The sequence below is a fragment of the Colossoma macropomum genome, unplaced genomic scaffold (assembly GCF_904425465.1).
Source record: "Colossoma macropomum unplaced genomic scaffold, Colossoma_macropomum, whole genome shotgun sequence".
NCBI lineage: Eukaryota > Metazoa > Chordata > Actinopteri > Characiformes > Serrasalmidae > Colossoma > Colossoma macropomum.
In genome coordinates this window covers 10,366,088-10,384,554 of record NW_023494805.1, presented here as the reverse complement: position 1 = coordinate 10,384,554, position 18,467 = coordinate 10,366,088, and the positions used below count along the sequence as shown (strand labels likewise).

Sequence of the window (18,467 nt, the reverse complement as noted above, 5' to 3'; positions counted from 1 at the left end):
GCGTCACGTCTTCTTCTGTGAGTTTATTGGCTGGTTGCGCTGCAGAAATCCGATTACTGCCTGACTCATGTAAACCTGGAGTTTCCATTATCTGATTACTCAAACGCATGTAAACGCGTTGATCGGATTACTGACAAAACCTGATTTTCTGCAGCTATCGAATTATTAAGTGTATGTAAACACACTCAGTGATGCGCTACGCAGAGATTTACCTTCTTATCAAATTTACTAACAAGCTGTTCTCTCCAAGATTTTTATTTTTAGCGGGAATGCATCTGATTTGTGCTTGGCGTCAGTGGCAACCAGTGGTCAGCTTGAGTTCAGAAAAGTCCACAGCCAACAAGTGACCAGCGATTTGGATGACAAGAGATGAAAAGTTGTGTGAACGCAGGGTTAGAATTAAATAGGCTGTTTTTGTTACTGTGTCTTTTAGACTGAACTGTGTAAATGAACTGCTCTGATTGGCTGACTGTGTAGTGGCACATTTGAAGAGTAGTCCAGGCCGAAATAAATGAAAGAAAAAAAAGGTTAAAGTTCCATTAAAATCCTCAGGAACGTTGGGAAAATTAAACTTCAGCCACACCACTCAGATTTTTGGATGCTTTGGAAGGCTGTATTAATACATTTGCTTCCTGACAATCAGGAACAGCACAGCATTTAATTGTTTTCCCACATTTTCCACTCCAATAACTGCTACAGACTGAGTCGAGTAACAACACTCCCTACCAGTTCATTGTGATGTGGGCGAGCTAAAGTGCTGTAGGCTGAATGGTCATATGTAAATGTGTTCATGGTCGTGAAGTTGGTTCTGCAGCTTAGATTCGAAATACGAGCTGTATGGACGTGAAATTTTAACAGTGTTTGCAAAGTACAATATACTCTTATTTAAACATTTTGTCAAGAATAAATCAGATTTATACCATATAACCCTTCCACGACATAGAGCACTAATAGGAGCGTCTGCTGTCCAGCTTGATCAGAGCCACAATTTATTTGTAAATGACAACAATGGCCCCAAAAACAGCATATTTCATTATTACAATCACTGGACTGAACGTTCTTATAACGCCGACTTAAAGCTCTGTGGATTAATACAGTAGAATCTCCATCTGTATTGCTCTCCATACAACACCAGACACATTGGTCCTTCTTAAGCTGGGGCCAAGGGAGCATCCTTTGTCCAGTTATATAGAGTTACAGCAAGAATGTTATCTACTGTAGCTCGCAGTGCCTGGTGAAGGTGTGTAGAAGTGTCTATAGAGGTTTAGCCTTACCTGACTGCAAACCATGACTCGCTCTCTCCTTTGATGTGGAGCCCGCGGGTTAGTTCCTTTGTGCTGTGTGTCTTTTTTTTTTTAAGCTTTGAAAAGACAGGCAGCCCAGGTAATCAGAGCCTATTCATCGAACCCCACCTTTACTGCCTCCCTCGTTTTTTTACCTCGTCCTTCTGCTGCTTTTGTGCATAATGGCAGATGTTCTCCACATTCCCCCCCTTTTTTTTTTACTCTTCCTCACACTTTTATGTCTTTTGTGCTTTACTCTTCGTGTGGTTTTGCAGCAGACCAGAGACTATGTCATTGTTTTCCCTGTTTTCAGTTGAGCTGCCTAATGATTCAGGGATTGCCTTGAATTCTAATGTTTCAGTTTCAGTCTCTCTTATGCGTGCTCTGCTATGTCATGCTCTAAAAATGATTGCGATATGGTGAGAATGATCTTGCTTCTTCTTTCTTCTCAGAGTGCATGTGTGAAGTAAGGGGGACTCAGAGTGGTGTGGGTGAATGTGAGGAGGTGAGTGTCTTTTCCACAGATCCTCAAAAGTCTTGTTATGTGAAATGATAACAGAAGTAGGAGGAAAAGTATTTATAAGTAGAAATAATGACTCAAGTCGAAGAAAAACCTTGAGTAGGAGGAAATCAGGTTAAAGAAGTCACCAGGTACCAGCATAGAAACTGATGTTTGTTAGTCACTATTCTCTTTATGGGAGCCTTTTGATCTAAAACCCATGTCAAACACAAGGCCCTCCAGCCAGATCAGGCCTGGCGCACAATCCTATCCGGCCCGCAAAGTTATTTTAATTTTCCATTAATATTAGCCTGTTTCACAATGTGCTGCACTACAGTCCCCAGCATGCACTGCAGCATAATGTGCTCCAACTTTCCTACCCCAAAAACAGTCTATGGGAGAGTGTTTACACCTTAATTCTACACAATTCTGCACAGTTTCACACCAGTCATATCACCAAAATGCATTTCAGCTGCAGTTCAACCTATATAAATGCTTAACATCAGCTCAGCAGCTCAGAAAAAAATTGAGCCCAAGTCTGGTGTCTAGTATAAGCAAATAGGTAGGTTTAAAAGACCAAGCTCCTGGGAACATTTAAATTATGAATATTTAAAGTGTCCATGTAACATTTCAAGGTCTACAACAAGTGTCTGTATTTTACTGTTGAAGCATATTTTGAATAAACAATGGCCAGTGCACAACTTTAATTAAAAATCTAATAAAAGCATTTTTTTCTATCCCACCGATTTGATGAGATTTTTTAATTTGGCCCCTTTACAGGTTTAGTTTGACACCTCTGATCTAAAAAGTAAAAAGCATGAAAGTGTGAGCAACCATAAAGCAAAATATAATGAAATTAGACCAATTAGCAACTAAATTTAACAATCTAAAAACAAAAACACTCTTTACTTTCAATGTAAATTAACATAAAGAGATTTCATTTCAAGCAATTTTGGAGCCTTTCTGTTTTTCCATTCACCGTGAAAATTTCATACAATTTAAAGGACAGCTGTCATGCTTAAATGATGTAGAAAAGTAAAAATCGTTAATATCGTTAATATATAAAAAAAAAATAAAGTTAATATTTGAAAAAAATAAGACACTTTTTTCCCCCTTTTTTTTTAACCTGGCCCCACCACTGGCTTGTGGTCCCCCAGCTGATTTAAGTTTGAGACGCCTGCTTTAGTGCCTGGAACTGAGTAAACTTATTCAGTCAAATGCACGAAAGTAATGATTTTTACTATGCAAGTTGGCTTTTAAACAGATCTTCAGGTGGATTATAATTCCATATATAATCTGTAACTGATTGATTTATTAGTCTATGGGTGTCATATAGTGTCTTCTTTATTTCAGGAAAATGGTGAGTGTATCTGCAAGCCCAACATTTGCAGCCGCGCCTGCAGTACGTGCAAGGACGGATACTTCCTGCTCCAGAAGAAGAACTATTTTGGTTGCCAGGGTGAGTAACCTTGGAAATCACTAATCAGTAATGATTAACAAAAATATAAACAACACACCCTTCATGCTTTAGAAACTACGTTCAATGGAACAAGACATAAAGCAGGGTTATCTTTGTTTTAACCCTTTCCTCTGGGATACCATTCATTTTCAACCTGTGTTTGCAGCCCACAGTTATTTAAGATATTTTTGGGAAAATTGTATTATTGACAATTTCTTCCTGATACCCAGCACACGGGACATTTCTGGAATGCTGAAACTGATTCTGTTGAGGGAGAGATCACTGATTAAACCTCAGCTTTTTCTGCTTTTAGTAGCATGACTGCCTGAGCAACTGTGGCATTTGAGAGTTTATTTTTAAATATTCTTTGTGAAAGAAAATTGCTTTATTTCCATCTATTTGAATTGCACGCTATGAGCTAACATTCACCAGCTGTTTCTGGAAATAATCACTGGATGTATCCGTTTCTTTTCAGGACTTGAGGACTGACTGTTCTTGTATGAGCAACATCCTGACTAAATTTATTGTCTGAAGGAAAAGCTAATAATGACATCATCTTCCACTCTTTGATAGGCTGTCAGTGTGATGTAGGTGGGGCTGCAGCAAGTAGCTGTGAAGAATCGACTGGGCAGTGCAGGTGTAGAAAACACATGCATGGACGCACATGCTCAGAGTGAGCAGGAACTGCACCACACTTTGCCTTTCTTTTCAAACATTAGCGTAAAATGTATCACCGTGTTTTGTACAGCTTCACTGTATATCCTCCACATAGTACTTATACTCTTATGAGTGTTTTGTCCATTGTCTGTCCAGTAGAAAACTCCACTCATCTGTCAAATTAGATATAATTTTTGCATATACTACAGATTATGGATGTGGCAGTGTATTGGATGGCTAACAAAAATCTGACAATGTTAAGGTTTTGCTGATTTATCAGTGTCCATTACACTCCTGCCAGTAAATTGCCCACTTCTAACGACTAGAGGTTCTTTCTTGCATGCTAGCCAAAGACTGATAAACTGAAACTTGATACACTTACAAACTAACTGATAAGCTCAAAACTCAATCATTGCAAAAATAACAAAAACATGTTGTTGTTTTCTTTATTTTTTTCTTGAATCGTGTTTTTAATTATCCATATTTTATCTTATTTATGATGTTACTGTATTGTTGTTTTTTAATGGTTTATTGATTACATATTTTTAAATATAGTACTATGATTATTATTACTTTTTAGCATTTGTTATGATTTTACAATTTAACTTCTCAATCCCTGTTTTCTGTATTAGCTCAGCTACATTGTAAATGAGGGTCTGTCTCAATGTACTTTGAGTTTAAATGATGGATGGATGGATGGATGGATGAATGGATGTTTGTGTTAAATTACTTTCCTTAAGCATGAGTATCACATGATGTAGCACAACGTCTTTATGCAAAAATCAATTATGACAACAAGAACTAATTCAACCAACAGAAACATTAAGAATTCTGAGAAGCTCCATCTGAGCTCTCCAATTTTTATTCTATATATTCTATATATTATTTGTGACTCAATAAGCTGTTTAAGTTTAAGAAATGTGTCATTAAGAACTGAAATGATGTCAGTCAGTAAAGCACTGTTTAGCTAAAGTTATTGGAGCCTGTCAGTTATTGTTATTTTAAGCTTTGTAATTTTGGAATGAGTGACAAAAATAGTAATAAATGATACAGATTTATGTGTGCATGCATGAAGCCTTTGCCACAGAACTATTTTTTGACATGTACTGTGAATTTCAACTTTTTCTTCTTCACTCTGTGTCTGAAACAGGCCTGAGCCAAACTTCTACCTTCCTACCCTACATCATCTGAAATTTGAGGTTGAGAATGGCATCACTCCAAATGCCAGGCAAGTGCGATTCGGCTATGACCCGCGGGAGTTCCCACAGTTCAGCTGGAGGGGCTACGCTGTGCTCACACCAGCACAGGTAATACACTTTTTACAGTCGACTGGTACCACACCAGAAAATATCTCTGAAAAAAAAAAGTACATATTTGAAAAGAGGTCATTTCAGTTCATTAGATTACTTTTAAGATGTTCAAATGTCTAGAAGTAGAGAGAAAAGGTACTTCAGGTGGACATTTATCTCACAGACAGAAGCGTTAGATTTCTAACTTGCGTTCAAGATTTTATTATTTTTATTTTTGAAGAATTTACAGGGATTGCAGTAACACATTACTGTAGTCATCCAACCTTAAAATACCTTTGATATTTATCACCTGAAATATTTATGGGTTCTGGAAATAAAGCGATGTGCTTTTACTTGTTCTATGGCTGCGTAGCCTCCAGCAAAGATCTAGTGATTTCAGAGCAGCTTAGATAGGCAGAGCCAGCATGGCCTGGAGCTCATATCTTTAATAGCACAAACAGTCTGTGAGGAAATGGCTTACATGCTTGAGCAGAAATACAGTACATGCTTGTTATACGTTAAACAGTACTCAAAACTCGCTATTCCTTAAAGGGGACCAAGGAAACCAACCTGCATTTTCCTTGCCAGTTGACGTATTCATTTCCTGTCATTGTATGTTCCATTCGAGAATTTGTGACACGTGAAGTCTCTGCTGTTTTTGGGTATTTTCCTTTAAAAAATAAAAAAGGTGTACGATTCAATAGGCTGTCACAGCAAAGTAGTGCCTCCCCCTCCACTAGAATACCCCACCCCCCACCACTGTGATTTCACAGCGAACACCATTTCAGACATAAACAAGAATGAATGTGCCGTCATTGGATGCCAGGTTTCCGGTGAGTCATTTTTCAAGACCTAGATTGTATAGGCAAGTAAACACCTGGTTAGTTACTGTATTTCAGTTTAACTGGTAACATGATGTGCCCTCTAGATGAAAGTTTGAATCCCTTTAAGCCGTCAGTTCTTAGCTAAGCTCTTAAAAATATTGCAGTTACTAGGCTACATGGGTGGCATTTCAGCTCAGAGCATAGAGCTTTTAACTTAATCAGACTAGTGATACAAATAAACTCACAAATCAAAATTAGGCAATGAACGTAAACAAAAACCCTTACGTCCTGGTTGGTGTTTGACCCTCCGCAGCAGTCTCTTCATTTTCTCTGACTCCGCTTTGAACATATAAGGCCACCACAAACCGGAGCAGCATCTAAAAATTTGAAACCTAATGCTGAGCACCAGAGCCAGCACTCTGCAACTCAGAGTTCTGTTCAATGTCTCAGCGCCCCACTCAGCATTTTACCAGTACTACGTTAAATTAAACCATAGAAATCCACGGTAAATCATATGTGGCTTGAAATTTGCACCGTGTGAGGCAGTCTGACTTTCAGATAAACGGACAGAATGGTCCTCACCTTTTTCCACTTTGTATCAGCTCAAAAAGTTTGATAAGTAGTGGTAAACTGGCTTCAAGCATGATGTGGAAAGTTTCATTTCATTACATCAGTCAATTCTAGGTTAAAACACACTATATAAAAGCTAAAAGTGTTTTTTTTTTTCACTCATCACAAATGTCTTTCAGAGACAACAGGGAAGTTATAATAAACTGAGAAAAAAAGTCAAACATGTCTCCTTTAAGGAATATGCTTGAATGCTTATTTTTAGCCCTTGGCCTCAATCTGTTTGAATTAGAGGAAGTAGAGCAACAAAATCATGCAAACTGTAGTCATTCAGCACAAACTATTATTTTGAACTTCCCAATAGCTTCTTTGTTTACCTATTTCGTCACTAGACTGTTCAATTGTCATGACTAATGTATGGTAGGGGTAGCAAAAATATATCACAGTGTTTAGTTTTTTCTGAACTTTGATGAGTTTGAACTGACAAAAAAGCCCCAGCAGGGCCAAATTTAAACATCCAAAATTATAAGTACAGTTATGAGTATTCAGCATTTCACATACTGCACTGCACTAAATCACATTAAACAGGCTGAGTAATGTCCTCTTTGTAATGAAACATGCAGATGGTATCCACAGCATGCTGAGAAAAGCATATCGTGACAATGTATCACAATAACGATAAAATATTGGCATATTGTCCAGCCCTAATGTGAGTTACATTATTTATACAATAGTAAAAGTAGCATTACTTTAGATATTATCATAATCCATTACTTTTTGTTTAAATATTTAACAATTTGTTGGTATGTTTTAAAGCATGGTTGTTTTTACTGCATTGTTATTTGTTTATGGTTGTAGGAACAGATTAATGATGTGAAGTAGCGGATGGATCTGTAACTGCTGCTGTGCTATGCCTGCTTTATTGCAATTGCTGAATAATTAGTGGATTCAGTTTTGATTATTTTGATCAGTTAGATCATTTCAATGGCTGTCATGTCGACAATCATCTTCATGTGTTCTAATTTTCCACTAATCATGAATGTAGCAGTTATCTTCACTGGAGAAAATCTGTTTTTCCCCATGCAACATGTTCTTATCCAGAGTTAATATGTGTTTATATTCGTGGAGTGAGAACACGACCATAAAACTTGATTCAGGGCTGTTATTATCTCCTCGCTGTTTTTTCCTGTGGAAGCTGTTGAGTTTTTAAGCACTCTCTCCACATGTAAGCTAGTCCTGTGATAAGGACATGTCGCTGTGGACTGTTCTCTTTATATATGTCTAATCATGTCCTTTGAGCTCTAACACTCTCTCTCTTCCCAGCCAGAGGTGGTCTTGTATCTTGTTGTTGGCTCCCCTGGTCCCTTCAACATTGTATTACGCTATGTGACCGCTGGCCTACAGAGGGCAGTGCGTGGGAGACTCTTGCTGGTGGCGGGAGCGGGCTTTTACTCTCGCTGCGATTGTAAGTGTTTTATAACGCAGCAAAATCCTCAGTTTGGAAGTAACGCTTAAAGCTGTTGAGTCGAGCCAGAAACAAACACTTAAGCCTTGTTTGAGCTGGATTAGTATTAAAGAGGGTGTGCGAAATTGTAATTTAATTGATTAGCAATGAGTTAAGTGATTTAATGCAGTATCAAACAATGAGTTAAGTGATTTAATGCAGTATCAAACAATGAGTTAAGTGATTTAATGCAGTATCAACATGTTGTGTCTGTAGTTTATACAGTTCGACAATAATAATTGTGGAGTGACGGAAAATGTTTATTCTATCTTATACCACTGATGTAAACATCTATCCCTGACAAATCCCATTACACAATGGCCACTGAGGTGATGCCTAAGAGTTCAGTCAACACTGGGGATTTTACTGTGTCCTAAGCTATATTTCTAAAGGGTCTTTTCCACTTAGGCACTAATTTCTATTCAAGAAATTAAGACTACTGTATTAGGATATAAGACTGCTGTGCTACTGTACATTAGGTCACCGTGGAAAGCTTAGCAGAACTGCCTAGATTATTGGTCAGATAGCTCTATGTGGAAAAAGGTTATTACTGCTCCATTAAATCTCCCATCAGTTTCATCTGAAAACCCTGTTTATTTATTCATTAATATATTTATTTATTTCCAAAATTTCTGCAGTTAAGATGTAAAGATATATAGTAGTCAGAGTGGTTTGATGTGCCTTTCTGGAGAAATGCATTCATACTGGAGAGACACCTGCAGGCTGTCTTAACGTAAAATATCACCTACAATTTTTTTTTTCATTTTCATCTTTACATATAAACACTCAAAAGACGTGTAGGTTCACTTGTCATTTTGGATAGTAAATAAAATGGCTATATTTATGCTGTAGACATAACGCCCCCTGGTTCCTATCACTGCCACTGTAAAGAAGGCAGTAGGGTTCTATACAGCACTCCATTTCACATCAGAACACTCTGAATGACTGTGTACAACTCAATGATTCAATGATGCAGAAATTTTGAGAAACAGGTAGAATTCCCCTTAAAAATTAGCCTCAACCATTCAGAATCATATTAATTTATTGTGTTAAATCTCAGGACACGCTGACCCTGAGCGAAGTTCTAGCCTAGTTCTAGTTCTACTATCAAGGGCAGACTGTCTTCATGTAATTGCAAACACCACTGTTCCTTTAGCAGTCATCAGTTGCTCCAATGACAAAATTGGGGGACAGATAAGGTGAGCTGATCCTGAATCAGTTGGTAAGATAATAGTCTAACCAAAGGTGCCAGCTTGGCTGACAGTGAGCTGATACTAGTTTACATGGACCTATTTAGCTTTTAACAGTGTCATTCATTATTATGAAAAATAGCACTAAAGTACTGCTTTATGACCAGAATGATCTGTGCATGATTTCTCCTCTATGCTTTTTTGTGTTGCTTTGGCTTTGCTTGCATCTTGAGCATGTTCACCCTGTGCTGGCTGCTTGGATCCCGGGGCCAACTCTAATTTACCGATCAGGAAAAGTAATAGACTTTAGCTCTGTTCATACATTGATTTAAATGACTGCTGACAAGATCTGTTTTAATAAAGTACCTTCTGTAATAGAAGTCCTGTTGAAATCCACTTCATGCTAATGTAATATAAAATCTGCTCCTAGACACAGCTGTGTGCTGTGTTGTTGTTGTTATTATTATTTAAAAAATGTGTTTTTCCAATAATAATTGTCGTTGCTTCTGACACATAGCACTCATGTGAACATCTGGGCTATGACGTTTTAATCCAATATCAGTTGTGATTTATAGAAATTACACAGATTCTTTATTCTGTATGACTCAGACAGTGAAATCACACAAATTACATTACACAACCTCCTCTGGTGTGAATGAATCCAGCTCTTTTCATGCCTCTTGATATTTTAGACAGAGTACTGGCCCTGGGGTTGTCCTTATAACACTGATAAACTCTATACTGACCTGTCTTCCATCCACTCGTGAGTGCAGTGTCCACCTTCCCTCTCTGTCTGCAGAGTGAAGTGTGTGTAAACGTGCATGCCAATGAGACCCAGCGCTCTCTCTTCCTCATCGTGCTGTACTACTCTAACCCCACTGGAGCCAGCGTTAACGGCCGAGTCACAGTGACCCGCACACGGGGCACACCAGGTACACTCTCTTCGTGTCCGTGTCTGTCTATTTTTCAACCAATCTTTCTGTCTGTCCTCCTGTTGATATCTGTCTACCTGTCAGTATCTATCTATCAATCTATACTTCTCTTACTCTTCCTGTCTCAGGTTTTCTCTCTTAATATCTTTTAGTGTCTCTCTGTCTTTATATCTGCTTACCTAAGCCCACCCACCTACTCACAGTCAGAGTCAGAGACCACTCTTCATTTAATTTCCAGTTAAACAGGTATTAAGTACAAGTTTCTTCATTTCTCTGGTGATATTTCTGAACAGATTAGATATAATCCACTTGGAGAAAAGAAAGGTCAAAGGAAAAATTAGTGGAAAAAAACAGGAGTTTCCAAAATTGTAGTTCAGAAAATGAGTGTGTTTACGTGTACTCAATAATCCGATCATAACTGGATTTCTGCTGTTATCTGATTATTCAAATGGTCATGTGAACAGCACACTCTGATTTCTTGGATCGGAGTAAGATCTAGAAATCTGATTAAGAAATCTGATGAAGAGAGATGGATTTTAGCTCAGTAATCAGATTTCTCAGTGCATGTAAACTCTTACTCTGATTTCTTTTGGGCTTCTCAGTCTGCGAGAAAACAGACCGTGGTGCCTGAAATAAAAAAAAATAAAAAAAGCTGCAGCATGAACTTTGAGTTTTCTGTTTACATCACGTCTTCTTCTGTGAGTTTATTGGCTGGTTGCAAAGCAGAAATCCGATTACTGCCTGGCTCCTGTAGACCTGGAGTTTCCCATTATCTGATTACTCAAGTGCATGTAAATGTATTGTTCAGATTACTGACAAAATCTGATTTTCTGCAGTTATCGGATAATCAAATGCATGTAAATTCACTTAATGATTAAAAGCTGTCCATCCTTCCATCAACTAAGGATGAAAGGATGTGTAGCTGTCTAGAAGCCCTCACTGAAAAAGTAAACATTTGCAAAACCAAACAAAGAAGCTGCTGGTGTTCTTAAAATAATGGACTGACCACCCCAGAGTCCAGACCTCAACGTCACTGGAAGTGTTTGTGATTTATTTGGATCATGAGAGACAGAAAATTAACTTCTTAGACTGAACTTTGGAGGTGGGGAAAAATAATCTGATTCTGAAAAGCTAAAAGCAAGTTTCCCAGAACATTTGATGCTGTAATTAAGACCAAGTGTGGACATCCTGAATACTGAAAACTTTTTTTCCCTGACACTGTTAAGTTAACAACTTGTACTTAATGGCTGTGAGTGTCTTTCTTTCTCTTTGTCTTTTTCAGTCTCTCTCCTCTTCTTTTTCTCCATAACTTTGTACTTACTGGTCTAGACACGTTGCCTATGCAAACCTATTATTCATTCATTATTAACATGGCACTAAACACACAGCACTTAAAAAGATCGGCGCCTCCCCCTGTCCTGACAAGGGGGCTTAAAACACAATACTTGGTTTAATGTGTGTGTTTGCATGAGCTTAAGCATGTGAGCATTATGTAGAGCCTTCTAAAAGGAAGTCTCTGCAAAATGGGTTTCCAGTAATTGAAGAAAATTTGCCGACAGCAAAATCTGCACAGAGATGGGTGTGAATTTGCCTCAGGAGAAAAGGAGTGTAATTACGCTGGTTCCAGAAGCATTAGTGAAACATCTCAGAGCATCACTGCCAATTTACATGCGAAGATTTGTGGAGCGTAAATTACTGCAAAACAGATTTATTCTCTGATTCTTTTGTCCTTTGCTGGAGATAGAAATGCACATTTAAGTACATCACATTGTGTCTCATTTTGTGTTAATGAATTAAATACACTGACATAATCCTTTGAACAAAAGCATAATCTCAAAGTAACCCGTAGATTATAAGTAAGCTCTCAAATGAACTGAAGTGGTTTTAATGGATTTCTTCACTTTTAATCGTGGTCTTAAACCATTAATCATGGTTTTAAACACTTAGTGTTGACTATCACAAATTAAACAGTGTTAAAGTAGCATTTTGTACTAGGACCATAGGGGTCCAGTTTTATTTGTTCACAAATTTTATTTTCATTTTTCCTTTTTTTATTTATACATTTTTTACATGTAGTGGAGTTCATAGGGGGACCAGAGCTCTCACAGGGTGATGTCTAAATCATTAATGGCTGGACTGTAATGTAGCTTAACCCTTTTTCCGCGTTTTAGGGTCTGGAGAGGGTAAAGAGGTGCTGTTTCCTCCCAGCCGCTCTCCTGCTTTCCTCACTGTTCCAGGGGATGGTTTCGCCCAGCCCTTCACTCTGACTCCTGGGAAATGGATTGTCTGTATAAAAGCTGAGGGTGTCTTGCTGGTTAGTACATAAATACAGACTTTATATGTTTCTCATTGTTTTCTATGGGAGATTTTTTTTCTCCCATATTTGTACTGGATGGAATTGGGAGCACAGTAGTAGTGAGCGCAATCATATCATCACTCAGGCCCATATGAATGCATAACTAAAGGTAACTAAAGTCTGTATAACCTCTTCCAGGACTACTTAGTGCTGCTGCCCAGCGCCTTCTATGAAGCCCCAATTCTACAGCACGCGATTACAGAACCCTGTACCTACCTGGCTTCTGCTGAGAGGGGCAAGTAAGTGTGCAGCACTACACCTCTACGAAATCACTTCTACTTTATTTTAGATTATGAAAGCTAAATAGGTTTGGAAGGCCTGTGTCCATCTCGGTTATCATTACTGAAGGCTTAGCTAGAAGACGTTCTCTTATTTAAGATCCTCTAATACCGTAGATATTAAAGACATTAAGCAGAATAGCTGATGGAACAAAAAGCAGATGTTTTGGCTTTGTCAGAAAGCCGTATCTGGGGTATAAAGGCGTAATGAGACCACTTTAGACTTATGTGCTGACATTTTTAGGTTCAGTGCTTCAGGAAATGTTCCATTCAATGAAAATCCCGCTAATGTTCTGTCGTTAAAGCATGAGCTTAAACAAAAAATCAGATTTCTCCCTTAACCCAAATGTAGTCGATCAACAAATACATGTCAGGTGTCTGAACTTTGATTCTTTAGTTTTGCACTGGAGCCAATGTAGCTAATAAGTATGGAAGTTTATAGACAACCAGTTAGCATTAGCATGCCTAAACATGCTTATGGACAAAAGTAAGGATAAAATATGATGCTCAATACTTCTGTCCATGTTTATAGACAGAAACGTCCACTTTATCTATCCTTAAGAGTCACTGGTGTTACTGATCGTCATTGACGCTACACATAGGAAAGGTAACACCAGAGACGTTTTAATGAAAAATGCATTTTACAAAATGGCTGCTATAGAGCATCAAACCACATGTTGTCAATCATGGAATATCCACTAAAATATGTTATATGTTTGTATAAAATTTTATCCATTTGTATTCTATTTTTTAACAATTACCTAAGAATAAAGTAGGTCACACCAGTGACTTCAACTAAAAGCTTCATATGAAATCATGAGCTAAATGAGAAAATGTCTGATAACTGAAAAGACACAGAGGATTTACCATGTGCTTTTCTTCATAGATCCTCAGAAAATAGGTAAAAGGAAGTCATGATGTCATCAGTGTGACTTTTATTTCAAAATAAGAGATTTTTTTGTTATGCAGTAACACCAGTGACACGACTCCGAGGGACAACAACTTTCATTATATATTTTATAATATTTATTTAGCATTTGTTTTCTTTGTGATTTAAATCAAATACTTCATAGTCATGTATAGATTATTGCAGTTAAAATTGCAGAAAAACATGTTTTGTTTTTTTTTTGTTTTTTTTTTTACATATGGCACTCAGCCTTTACACACGACTGTGAGGACGAGCAACCAATATTGCGAAACTGACGGCTTAAGAAGGTGTAATAGTTAAAATAACTTAAGGTTTTATTTTAAAATATAAATAAATTGTAGCCCTAACATGTTTTTAAAGTGTAATATATCTTTAAACGCTAGGGACACAAAAATGGACATTTCTGTAGAATGACCCATCTATTTGACATTACCTAACAACTCGACACAGTGCGAGGCGTGTGATGATTTAGGCAATGATTTGTCTGATGCTAACTGGTGGAGTATAAGCTTTCATTACTTGTTAGATATATTAGTCTTAAAGCTCCAGTGCAAAACTAAAGGTGCAACTCCAGTCTTCAAACTTATCATAGCTGACATTTTGGGTTTTTTGGAAGGGGGAATTGTACTAGTTTGATTTTTGCCAAACTTATACTTTAAAGTCGTGGCCAGATAGCAGACAGAACAAAAAGCAGATGTTTTGGCTTTGTCACAAAGCAGAAGTCTCAGTGAAGAGTGAGGAGACCACTTTAGACCCGTGTGCAGACTTTTTATGATTAAGTTCTTGTGGAGACATCCCAAAATATGCTGCCTTTAAACCTTTCATGAGACTGAAGCTATTAGTTAAATTTAAGCGGGGATCTGATCTGACCTGGGGAGAAGTCTAATGATGGACAATAATTGTGGTTTTGTGTTCTAATAATGGTCCGAACACTTGACGATCAGAGCGTTTATAAAGTTTGTTGTGTCTAGGCTGTCAGAGTATGTTATCATGTTCTATTTAGTGTCTGTGGGGTTTTGTTGGCATGGGTTGATTCTTTTTGTTGTATGCCTGGCTGCAGCTGTCTCCTGTACAAGCACGTGCCAATGGACAGCTTCCCGTCTGCGCTGGCCTCTCAGGGGCTTCGGCAGCCCACCGCTGACCATCCTCAACTGGCCTCTGTCAGCGGCCGACAGGTGTGCAACCATGCATGCTGATCAGATAATTAAAAATGCAGTTACACACACACAAACATGGGGAATAAAAACTCAACCTAAAAAACGTGTGGTAACAAGTATTTTCACCGTTAAAGTTTAGACTCTTTATTTCAGCAGAATTCCTGTATTGATGAGCTGCGAGTGAGAAATAGCTGATTTAAAATTAAAATATGCTTTTGTTATTGTTAGCAGTTATGATGTATTTTAAGGATTAATGTGAAACATAGGAAATAATAGTGCAATATTTTTCACAAATGCTTCAAGTCAACCTCTGACCCTGTTCTGTTTTTTAAGCACATGCTCAGAAAATACAGCAAACAAACAAACACGCACTCTATCTGTTTTTTTCCCTGAGAGTTGAAATGACTCAGTGAGTCACTTTAACACCTCCGAACTCACGGCTTTCTGCAATGTTTGAGCGGAACAAACTCTGTCTACGTCTCACTCTCCTGGTCGCAGTACCATGGCTCTGTCATCAGTTTCCTCACATACACACCCCGATGACTAACCTGTTGTTTATCTGCGCTACTGAAGCAGGTGTCTCATTTGCTGGTCATACAGAAACCTAGAAATGGACGCACTCGCAAATAAACTCTCTCATGTCCAGGCCCAACTGCGGCTGATGCTGCATGTTCCAGAATCTGGCTCCCATGTTCTGGTTCTAGAGTACGCAAGCGAGATGAACCACACCCAGAACGTAAATGTGTTCATTGGTGGACAGACCCTGGACCAAGTTCAAACCAGGGCTAACATCTACAGCTGTGCTTACAGGTGGGTTTATTATAAAACATATTTTTTGAACATCTGTTTGAACTGTTGCAAAGAATATTTCAGCGAAAAATCTGATTTACACAATTTTCCCATCACCCAAGTGTAGTCAGTAGGACGAGACGTTGGTGTCAGGAATTTGCTTCTTTAGTTTTGTGCTGGAGCTATGAGGCTAATGTTGCTAACATGTAACGAAAGCTTATACCCCAACAGTTAGCATAGCTCAAACTGCACATCCAAATCATAGCCCACTTGCCCTCAACACTTTCTCCTCTAGTCTCAAATAGTCTTACGTCCAATCCCATTTCACCCCTCGCCCCTACCACTTAGCCCTTACCCCCTCCGTTTTCCGTGTTCACGTCTAGGGGTAGGGTGTCCCGATTTTTGTTGAGATAGAGGGGTAGGGCGAAGTGTTAGGGCTACACAGCCCTCCAAATGGAGGTTTTTCAGAGACACACTCCAAACAGAGTGTTATAAGAAAAACAACAGCAAGATGGCTGCGCGAGCAACCAAAGAAAGCAACAAATGTGAGAATTTTCTCAGTTAAAAAAATACGATAAACATTGTATTTTCTTAGTTTAATGTTGTTTCAATGTATTATGGTCCTTTTCTTCATAACAAGCATAAAAAATCTCTAATAGTACGCTGATGTCTTGGAACAGGAAATTTAGCTAGCTCAGGTGTCAGAACTGCTGCCCCATTTAAGGTGGAATGGGAAAATTTGAACAAGAAGCTGCAAATAGCTCACTTCACCTACATACCACCGAAGAATTAGGAGTGGGTGATAAATAATTGTTGTATCCCCTCTTTGAAGGCCTAAATTTTACTAAAGCCCAGCAGTGAGGTTGCTGAACTTTACCCTCCTCTGCTATAACTGCAGATTGGCAGCGTCGCCTATAGAGCAGCGCTAGTAGCTGTTAATGAAGTAATGTTTTTTATTTGAGGGTCCCATTTCATAGGGAACCACTACCCCTTGTAACTCAGTTCCAAGGGGCAAGATGACACTTAAAATCAAGGGGTAGGGGTAAAAATAAGAAATGGGATTGAGTCTAACTTATGTGGTTTCTGATGCTTTATGGCATAATTATATTTAGGACTGTGCAATATAGACAGAATACCAAACTGTTAATGTGATTATATCGCTAATAACTATGATTACATTATTATTAACATTTTAACATTTTAATGTGATGTGATTAACGACTGACCTGCACCCAAAGAATTTGGAACATGTGAGTCTGTTCAGGATGCTTGCTTGATAGATTAAAGCAGTGGTCACCAACCCTGGACCTGGAGGTCTACCTTCCTGCAGTCTTTAGCACCATACCTGATCCATCTGATAACTGGTTTAAGAATTCCTTAATTAGCTGGATCAGATCTGTGAGATTAAATACGTGTTGGAAGTAAAACCTGCAGGAAGGGAGATCTCTAGGAGGAGGGCTGGTGGCTGCTATAGTACAGGATCATTGCATTTTCCTGGCTTCTGTGAGATCATCATTGCAAAGGTGAATGTCTCAATAAACATTGCAGATTAAGCCCTTCTGTTGTGTATGAAATGAGAAAAAGCACATTGCACAGCTAAAGACAGAAGTAGCTGCCATCTTGAAACCTATTTTTTTCTGATCTTTTGTTAATTTTTATGGATAACACACAGAGCTACATTAGCCTACTAGAGAAGCGGACTTTGGACACCAAACATGGCTGATTTGGAGGAGAAAATTGTGTAAACTTGATCTTTCACTGAACTGTCCATTCATGTTGATTAGTTATGAACATAATGACTTTATTCATTGGACATATTCTTAGCCAGTCACTCATAAACTGATACGAACTGTGTTCTACTCTGTAGCTTCCTCTGCCGCTCTGTAGTCGTTGATGGACAGAATCGCATCGCTCACTTTCTTCTTCCTCCAAAGGCAGAAATTCTTCTGCAGGCATCTGCTGCCTCATTCCTGCTGGTGAGATTGAGTTTCATTGAGCTGGAGCAAATGATTTCTGATGGGATGGGAGAAAAGTTCTATACGTAGTATTGCTATTTTGTTTAATTGTTAAAACTGCCATCCTACACTCTCAGAAATGAAGGTATGAAACTCTCACTGGGGCTGTTTCCCTCTTGTCACTGGGGTTATCCCCTCAAGAGTACATCTCAGCACCTTTAGTCAGGGAACATAATTGTTCCATAATCCACTGAAATTATATTCTCTAAATTGTACTGACCCCACACACCCCATCTCGTCTCCAGGCTTTTTATTTTATTGTTCTGTTTTAACACATTTGGTTATGAAAAGATACAAATACGTACTTTTCCACAGGGAAAAATGTATTTAAGCTACACAATTGGATCATAAAACCACTGTTGTACCTTTGAGGGAACATTTACACTGTTTGTACCTTGATGAACAAGAAACGTCCCTGCGCAGCACCTTTATCTCTAGCACAGTACTTTTATTTCTAGTGTAATGGGATTCCAGAATCCATTCTTAGTCCATTCTCATTACTAGAAGTGGTTGGATAGCATGAGACTGGGGTTCGATTTCCCATCTAGACAGGAATCAAGAACACATTATGCTTGTGTAAATGTTTCTTGTCACTTTGTTGAAGTCACAACTCTGATTTGGTTTAATAAAAAGAGTAAGATTAACAGTGTAGGCTTCGTATGGGAAGTTTTTTCCTTTGCGTTTGCGTTGCTTTTGGCTGTTGTCTGTGTTTCACCTCTCCTGTATTTTCATGGCTTTCC

At 38.4% G+C, this 18,467-nt stretch overlaps 1 protein-coding gene across 1 annotated transcript in view; it reads left to right on the top strand.

The window, feature by feature from the left end:
- Positions 1–18,467, top strand: part of LOC118825478 (laminin subunit alpha-3-like) — a 140,899-nt gene that overhangs the window by 59,332 nt on the left and 63,100 nt on the right. The window contains 10 exon segments of the mRNA XM_036596091.1: positions 1,736–1,788; positions 3,136–3,241; positions 3,815–3,914; positions 5,049–5,205; positions 10,072–10,204; positions 12,376–12,518; positions 12,699–12,799; positions 14,827–14,941; positions 15,570–15,733; positions 17,580–17,688. Coding sequence (XP_036451984.1) covers positions 1,736–1,788; positions 3,136–3,241; positions 3,815–3,914; positions 5,049–5,205; positions 10,072–10,204; positions 12,376–12,518; positions 12,699–12,799; positions 14,827–14,941; positions 15,570–15,733; positions 17,580–17,688 — 1,181 coding nt within the window.